We start from the raw sequence: 9,755 nt of genomic DNA, 5'->3' as shown, positions 1-9,755 counted from the left end.
ATTCATCCACATCCATCTAATCATTCACATCTATCACTTCACATCCACATATATTCACATCACATCGCATCGCATCACATCTCATCCACATCCACATCGCATTCAGATCCACAAATCTTTACATTACACCACGTCTCATCCACATCTACATCACATTCACATCCACATCCCTTTACATCACATCACATTCTTTCACACACTATTCTGAAGTCATAATCATCATTCCAGTTACCAATATCATCACTGGGATTTGTCCCATTCATCCTCATTGTGGCTTTGTTCAACTTATCTTCTTTCAACACCAGAATTCAAGAATCATCATCTTTCAACCAGAATCCAAATCAACTCATCAATTCTTAACCAGAATTCTAAAATCATATCAACCAGCATTCGAATTCATCATCTAGATAGAATTTTTGCTTATAATTTCAAGGTCTTAGATTTACTCGTATATACTGCCAGTAAAGAGCTGCAGTTATACCCTCGGTATATACGGGTAGTCACGGTCCTTGGAATTATAAGGTAAATACCATCATGTCTAGGCCTCAAGAAAGTCACGGATTCCATACAATTACGGTACTTCCATCTAAAGACCCAATTACAAATTTATGAATCTTCATTCTGAATATCGATTTGTATGAATTTCATCACATAATTACAACCTTTTACTGCTACTTCATAAATTTTTGACATTTCTGGCTTTTCGCTTGATCCACTTTAGCCAATTCGCTCTAATACCAGCTCAAAGATCCCTGCCCCCTCTGCGCAACGAACTCGGGGGTGCTAGTAGCGGAAGTAGCAGTTCTAGCGCAGCAGAGGGCAGAGCCTCTCACTCGGGGCCTCGCCCCCACGGATATCCGGACAAGAGACTAATCCCTCAGTTCTTCCAAAACTGAACCAGAGAAAACTTCCCTCACCCAGAAAGCACGAGCAATTTCTCCAGGATATTTCTACTCTAACGTAGTCAAGGTCATTACTGACCAACCTGATCCGATCGAACCTGTAAGTCACTTGGTCAGATCAAAGGAGAAAGTTGCACTTGGATCATAGAGACCAATGCTTTTTTCCTCATCGAGAGGCACAGTCGTTGATTCTTTTCCATAGAACAAGGACTGTCTGGGATTTACTTCATCTATCATACCACAACACAATTGAGTCTCATTTTAGTCTTATCTATCATACCATAACAGAATTGAGTCTCATTTTAGGGATCCATCAGTCCAGCCTAACCCCATCCAATCCCATGGGTTAGCCAACCGCCCAACCACCACTGATGGGATCCAATTGGGAATTTCGCTAGGTTTTGTCTCGAGTACCAGGGAAAAGAGTTTCCAGGCCCCCTAGCCGGCGCTTCATGCAAACTTCAAGATAGTCACACCACTTACACAGCCAATATGAAATCGCCTGTTTCATAGATTCAACTGACTTTAAAATAATCTTTTAGCGAAACCATAGTATCACTGATCATAATCCTCCAAAATATCCAGTTGAATTCTAATTTCCAATCATTCCTTCATTGGTGTACCTATGGCATCATTGGCAACCAGAATGCTCACCACCTGTCCACTCAGGAGTCTTTTCGATTGTTCCTAGCTTATAGTACCCGGCAATATATTCACTTATAAAAATCTAGATGGAATCTCCGTTGAAGATCAGCAAGATCAACCAATAGTTCCATATAAAAGAGCCATGGACTCATCCGTTTGAGGACCAGCAAGGTCAATCAACTAGATCCATGCCCGGTTTCAGAAAACAACTCTAACTCCCTGTCCATTATCTTCCTCGACTCACGTGTGGGTATCTTCGACGGCACCGTATGGTCAGCACCCTCTACGATCCTTCGCTAGGTCGCTTCCTTGGTCCCTCATCCACCGTACCGGAAGCTCACCATTTAAATCGAACCGAGGTTGGTCAAGACCTCGGTCGACGACCTTGCTACGCGAGATGACCTCCGTTGACTCTCCATTAGCTGTTGCAACTTTATCAGTTAGGTCTTCACGACCTCATTCACAAGACGATCAAAATGCTTCCCCAGCATTCTTGACATAAAACACTCATTAAAAACAGGTCATAAATACTGTTTCTATAACGAACTCTCGTCTTTCCACATTGTTCTACATCAATCCACATTACTTAATCCAAGTCCAATCATATGTATTCCCATCGTCCTTTATCCATTCTTATCCAATCACATGATTTTTCATCTCATCACATCTTTCCACATTTATACTCATCCACATTTCATCCACTCACATCTACCCATATCCACATCTCATCACATCACATTCATTCACATCTCATCTATTTAGATCTACCCCGATCCACATCACATCACATCCATTTCACCTCACATCTCATTCATTCTATCCCGATTCACATCCCATCACATCTCATCCATTCACATCACATCTCATTCATCCACATCTATCTCGATTCACATCACATATCATCCATTCACATCTATCCCAATTTACATCACATCTCATCACATCCATTTCACATCACATCTCATTCATTCACATCCCGATTCACATGACATCACATCTCATCCATTCACATCCCATTTCATTCATTCACATCCTGATTCACATGACATCACATCTCATCGATTCACATCCCATATCATTCATTTACATCCCGATTCAGATGACATCACATCTCATCCATTCACATCACATCTCATCCATTCACATCACATATCATCCATTCACATCTATCCCAATTTACATCATATCACATCACATCACATCCACATTCATCACATTCATTGTATCCCCACCCCATCACATACATTCTATCCACATTACATCACATCCACATCATATCTCATTCATACACACCCCATCTCATTCATCCACATCCATCTAATCATTCACATCTATCACTTCACATCCAAATATATTCACATCACATTACATCTCTTTACATCGCTTCGCATCACATCTCATCCACATCCACACCGCATTCAGATCCACATCTCTTTACATTACACCACGTCTCATCCACATCTACATCACATTCACATCCACATCCCTTTACATCACATCACATTCTTTCACACATCCACATCCATTCTTTCACATACACATCCACATCCATTCTTTCACATACACATCCACATCTATTTACTTCCCATCTCACCCTTTCACATATCCTCTCATCTCATTCTCATCTCATCATTCACATGCACATCCATTTACTTCACATCTCATCCACATTCATTATCATTACACATCATATCACATCCCATTTACATCTTATCACATCCCATTTACATCTTATCACATCCATTCACATCCATTCACATCCTATCGCATCCTATTTACATCTTATCACATCCTATCACATCCCATTTAATTTCTTGGATCTCAAATATCATGAAAATTTCTCTTTTTGCATTTAATTAATTACATTCCAAATGTCATGTGAGAATTCCTCTTTTATCATAAAATAAATTTATCTAAATTTTTTCTTTTAAATTTAGATAAAATATCCATTAATTTCAATATACCAAGAATTTCACTTTTTTCATTTAAATGATTGAATGCCAATAAATTTAAATAAAATATTCATTAATTCCAATATACCAAGAATTCTACTTTTTTCATTTAAATGATTGAATTTCAATATCATGAAAATTTCTCTTTTATCATTTAAATCTAAAATTCATTTTTGAATTTAAATAAAATATCCATTAATTCTAATATACTAGAAAATTCACTTTTTCTATTTAAATGATTGAATTCTAGATTTTTCTTTTATCATTTAAATATTTCTCATACATAAAATAAATTTATCTAAAATTCATTTGAATTTAAATAAAACATCCATTAATTCCAATATGCTAAAAATTTCACTTTTCCCATTTAAATGATTGAATTTCAAATGTTGAAATATAATATGGATTGCCAACAGATATAGTAAGCGACTGAGATACAAAGTCTACAAGCCATTTTTGGAGAAAGTTGGACTTCCAAAGAGGATTATAGCATTTTGGAGGGCCTTGTCTATGGTTTGGGGATGAAGTTACAATATAGTACCTCTTTCTATTCCCAGACAAACGGCCAGACCAAAAGCATGAACAAAACTATGATCACTATGACTATCAGGAGCATCAAACTCGGGAGGAGTGAGCCCTCTAAATGTCCACCTTCGCATCCCTAAATCACTTCAAAAACAGGCCCCATGCATTTCTTAAACAGATCCATGCCTGACTGTTCAAATCTAGCACAGGTGCTGGTTGTGTAGGAACTGGTTGCGTAGGAATCAATACCTTCACAGAGGGAGTCAATTTTGCTGGTCCCCTGTGCAGTAGCTCTCCTACAAGGAGTTCTGAACTAAAGCCCAGCACTCCAGAGAGCCTTATCTGTTGTGTCCTTGAAACACACAGCACCAAAACCCTACATCTGACACACACTTTACACAGCAGAGTTAACAGACTCACCCTATAATCCTTGAGCATCCTGAGATGCACCGTCTCTACCTAGGATGAAGTCTGGCTTAAGTCATGTAAGCAAGCTTAAACTCTAGAGACATTGCTCTGATACCATTGTCGTGTAGAAGGCCCAATATAGCAGCGGGATCTAGTACTTCTACACCAAGTGAAAATAGAGTGAAGAAACTACCTAGCCACATGGGAGTAGCTCTAACCTGGCCACACGGGAGTGGCTACCATTTTGGTCTATGTAGAATCTGAAATAGGACAGCCTTGATCCACAAGACAAGCTAGAAGAATATTTGTGTATTGATGACATGATAAAAGGTATTAAATGAGTATGTACAAGCCTTTATACAGGCTGCCAGTCAAAAATATAGGTAATGGAACCACCCAACTAAAGTGATCCATCATTGGGTCTTGTATAATGAACCCCTTTTTTAATATAGGTGACTAGCCATCAACAACTAAATCACTAGCTACATCTAGTATTTTTTTTTACTACATGACATGCAGAAACCCATCAATCTCTAGCAGTAGACATGGTGACTCTCTCTTCAGTCATTGACTCCCGTATGCTGGACATTTTGGATGAATGAGGATAGCTGTACTATGTATTGTAGTGGCATGGCGATGTAATTTTCCCACGTATCTAGAGATACTGCTATCATCATCATTGTGCATGTGGATAATTGTCTATGTTTTTTTCTTTTCTTTTCATGACCATGTTACCTCATGGTGCCATTATAACACCTTGTTTGGTCTCACAGACCCTTTGGGTCTTTCGAAGATGTTTAATATAACTTTGTTTCTACCCAACTCTGTTGCTCTTCTCATGCTTGCGACTTATCTAATTGCCTTGACCTTTTCTGCATCCTCCCACATGTGAGCATCTGCAAAGATATTATGCATCGTCTTATAGGCTGTAGCATCATTTTCATCCAAGCTCACTGCACATTCGAAGGCTTGTCGACCAACCTCTACGTTACCCCACTTCCGACAAGCACCTAGTACAATACTCCATGTCACGACATCAGGTCGGACAGGCATGTTATCTAACATTGCCACAACCTTATCCAGTTGGCCTGCACGGCCACAAAGATCAACCATGCAGTTAAGGTGCTTTATAGTCGGCATGATACCATACTCTTTGATCATCATCTCGAAGTAGTTCTGGCCCTTATCCAAGAGACCAGCATGGCTGCATACCGTGAGAACACTAAGAAAAGTGATACCATCCGGCTCTATGACCCCATCCACCATTTTTTCAAGCAAATAAAATACTTGCTCATACTCACCTTGCTGGGCATAGCCTGTAATCAATGCATTCCATGTTACAAGCACCTTTTTGGGCATGGCATCAAACATCTGCTGAGCCACAGCAATCCTCCCACATTTACTATACATGTCAACAAGAGAAGTTTCCATGACTACTTCAGTAGCCTCGAAATCAATAAGATTGTGGATTTGAGAGTGGATTTTCACCCCCGTTTCCAAGGCTGCTGTATTACTGCATGCTTTCAGAATGGCCACAAAGGTCATGCCATTTGGTGCTAGACCTTGCTCTTGCATTTGTGCATAAAGCTGAAAGGCCTCCTCACTTTCTCCTTCCTCTGCAAAGCCCAAGATCACAAGATTCCATGACAATACACTCGGAGGCACACCCTCCAGTTGCATCAGCTGCAAAGAATTCAGTGCTACCTTACCAAGGCCATATTCAGCATACCCTGAAATCAGAGCAGTCCATGAGACTGAATCTCGGATTAGCAGCTCCTCAAACACTACCTGTGTTTCTACAAGCAATCCACATTTGGCATACATATCCATTAAAGCGCTGCTAATATAGGTGTTGTCTTCAAATCCAACTTTAGCAATCTCAGCATGTAATTCTCGGCCCCTGTTCATTGCTCCTAGGCTAGCACTAGCTTTCAAACAACAAACATAGGTGACAACATTTGGAGATATGCCTTCCAGTTGCATCTGATGTAAACAATCCAGTGCTTCCTGACCAAGACCCTCTTCCGCATATGCTGCAATTAGTGCCGTCCATGAGACAATATCTCGAACTAACAGCTCACCAAACACCTCCTGTGCTTCTGCAAGTGAGCCACATTTGGCATACATGTCCACCAGAGTATTGCCAACATAAGGATCTCTTTCATATCCCTCTTTGGCAACCTCAGCATGCATTTCGAAACCCCTGTCTGTGTGTCCTGAGCTGCCACAAGCTTTTAATGCACAAACAAAGGTGATAGCATTTGGAGTCACCCCCTCTGCTTGCATCCTTTTCAGACAAATACGTGTTTCCTCATGAAGCCCATGTTCAGCATACCCTGCCATTAGCAGATTCCACGACACTACATCTCGAGCTGATAGCTCCTCCAACAATTCATGTGCTTCCGCAAGGAAACCACACTTGACATACATATCCACCAAACTGCTGCAAACAAAAAGATCTTTTTCAAATCCTTCATTGGCAATCATTGCATGTATCTCTCGGCCTTTGTCTATGGTTCCTATAGCACCGCAGGCTTTCATGCAGCAAATAAATGTGACATTGTTCAGGGACATGCCCAATGTTTGCATCTGTGCCAGAGACTTCAACGCTTCTTCACACAGCCCATTTTCAGAAAACCCCACAGTGAGTGAATTCCAAGCAGCTATATCTCGAATGGGAAGGGAATCAAAAACTTCCTGTGCTTCTGCAAGTGAGCCACATTTGGCATACATGTCAATCAACATGCTGCCAACAGCTGGATCTGTTTCAAACCCTCCTTTGACAATCTGAACATGTATTACTTGGCCTTTGTCCAAGACTCCTATATTGCCACAAACTCTCAGGATGCAAGCAAACGTGACAGCATTTGGAGACACACCCTTCAGCTGCATCTCCTCTAAACAGTTCAAGGCTTCCTCATCAAGCTCGCTCTCAACATACCCTGCAATTAGTGTGGTCCATGAGATTACATCTTGGACTGAAAGCTCGTCAAACACCTGCCGTGCTTCAGCAAGCAAGCCACATTTGGAGTACATATCCACTAAAATGTTGCCAACAAAAGGATCTCTTTCAAAACCCTCTCTGTAGATCTCAGAGTGTATTTCTTGGCTGCTATTTATGGCCCCCATGCTGATACAAGCTCTCAAGCCACATGCAAGTGTCACTGCATCTGGAGACACACCCTCTTCTAGTCGCATTTGGTTCAAACAATCGAGTGCTCTCTCATCAAACCCCTGTTCCACGTACCCTGTTATTAGTGCATTCCATGAGACTTCATTTCGAACAGGCAGCTTGTCAAACATTTTCTGCGCCTCCACCAGCAAGCCACATCTGGCATACATATCGACTAAAGTGTTTCCAACAAAAGAATTTGTTTGAAAACCTTCTTTGTCGATCTCCACATGTAGTTCTCGGCCCCTCTCTATGGCTCTCATGCTACCACATGCTTTCAAGCTGCAGATGTATGTGATTGCATCTGGAGTCACATGCTCAGCTTGCATCTGTCCCAAACAGATTAGCGCTTTTTCACCAAGCCCGCAATCAGCATATGCTCCGATAAGAGTGTTCCAGGTGACCACATCTCGAACGGGCAACTCCTCAAACACATCCCATGCTTCAACAAGGGAATCACATTTGGCATACATATCCACCAAAGCACTGCCGACAAACAGATTCCTTTCATAACCGTCTTTGGCAATCTCTCCATGTATTACTTGACCACTATGAATACACTCCAGCCTAGTGGAAGCTTTTAGTAGGGCTACAAATGTATATCTGCTGGGTTGGACATAATCCTCTTGCATTCTCTTGAACAGGCTCAGAGCATGTCGTGATTCACCACAATCAATATACCCCAGCATGAGAGAAGTCCAGGAATGCTCATTCCGGTGTACCAGCCTGTTGAAGACCTGAAAGGCTTCGGACATGCTTCCACATTCAACAAACATTGGGACAAAATGATTTTCAAGAACTTCATGAGCGTCTAGCCCGTTGTTGCAAATGTGCATATAAAGGTGGTTGGCATAGGCTGAATTTTTCTTTTTCCTGCACTTCTGTAAAATGCAGATGAAGTTCTCCACTGAAGGCAAGTCCATTAAACCTTCCAAAAAAGTAAGCGCTTCCTCTATGCTTAGCGTCTCCTCCCAATCAATGTTTCGCACTTGAGCTGTAGATGCCGCTGCTTGTGATCCAGATGCACGGCCAGGTCTATAGTCATAGAGCTCCCCAACAAAAGTAGGGTCTGCATAGTCAGGCTGCATGTAGCCGCCACCATGAGATGCCTTGTTCCTACTCAACACCTTATTCACTGCTAGATCCATTGTTCCCATTACAATCTGAGGTTGAAGCCCTTGACTGAAAGGAATCCCCTCCAACTCATTAGTTGTACCTACGCTTAGGTTGAAGCCCTTGACGCCTGAGGATCAGCCCAGGACTGGTAGATTTCGAGGGAGACTGGCAGCCATGATAAAGATTTCAGGTTACAGTGCCTTCTTTCTTTCCACTCTTGTTGATATGTGTAGCTTCCTGACTTGGAACTAATCTTCTTTGTGTTATTAGGATGGGCAAATTCTTTCCTGCTATACGTGGATGAATTCCTGCTCTCCCAGATGTAGTGTGCACGTTGCCAACGCTACAAGGACATTGGAGAACCCCAACTACCAAGCACTGCTTGCACCTCCCCCGCCGCCTGTGGTTGAACCGTCTCCCGTGCACCTCTATTGCAACCATGCTGAGCATTTGTGCCTTCTGGAGATCCTAGATGATTGCTTTCTCCCGTTGAGCTCGAAACAGGAGATGAAGGAAAAGCTTCTCTATTTCACACACACAAAACAGGAGATCCTAGATGAAAGGAAACGTCTCTATTAATTTCTTTGCAGTTACAAGCATGATTATATATATATTTATTTATTTATTTTTATTTTTTTTTCTTTGACCTATATATATATATATATATATATATATATAATATTCAAAAAACATTACATCATTTCAGACTTACAACAACTAGTTTATCCTTCAAGCTCTATTAAGCAAGTTATAAATCCATTCCCATCTATCATCCTCAAACACAAAAGAGGATTTCTCCCAAGATATCTGATAACCAAGCAGAATACAGGCTTCTACCATAGACATCCTTTGGGTGCCTGTTTCTCCAACACATCCCCTTTCTTGAACCATATTTTGACTGTGCGTCTGGTGCCAGCTGGGTTCTCAATAAAGGCAACAAAAGTGTAGTTTATTTGCTTCACCTTCTTGTACCATCTCTTAGTTTTAGGTCCATACTTGATTGGTTTGGATTCCAACTTCAGCTTTGCAAGGCCT

At 41.2% G+C, this 9,755-nt stretch overlaps 1 protein-coding gene across 1 annotated transcript; it reads right to left on the bottom strand.

Moving 5' to 3' along the window:
- Nucleotides 1–5,281: 5,281 nt before the first annotated feature.
- On the bottom strand, nt 5,282–8,752 carry LOC147603998 (pentatricopeptide repeat-containing protein At3g09040, mitochondrial-like). Its single transcript, XM_086795285.1, has one exon. It carries the CDS (start codon nt 8,750–8,752, stop codon nt 5,282–5,284), a length of 3,471 nt encoding a protein of 1,156 aa, XP_086651411.1.
- Between the last annotated feature and the right edge of the window lie 1,003 nt (nt 8,753–9,755).

The sequence above is a fragment of the Cibotium barometz genome, chromosome 62 (assembly GCF_041138505.1).
Source record: "Cibotium barometz isolate CiBa-2024 chromosome 62, ASM4113850v1, whole genome shotgun sequence".
NCBI lineage: Eukaryota > Viridiplantae > Streptophyta > Polypodiopsida > Cyatheales > Cibotiaceae > Cibotium > Cibotium barometz.
The sequence above is the reverse complement of the archived record's forward strand: the minus strand, read 5'-3'. Positions and strand labels throughout refer to the sequence as shown.

Coding starts and splice junctions, on each gene's coding strand:
- LOC147603998 (XM_086795285.1), bottom strand. CDS start 8,752: ATGGATCTAGCAGTGAATAAGGTGTTGAGTAGGAACAAGGCATCTCAT.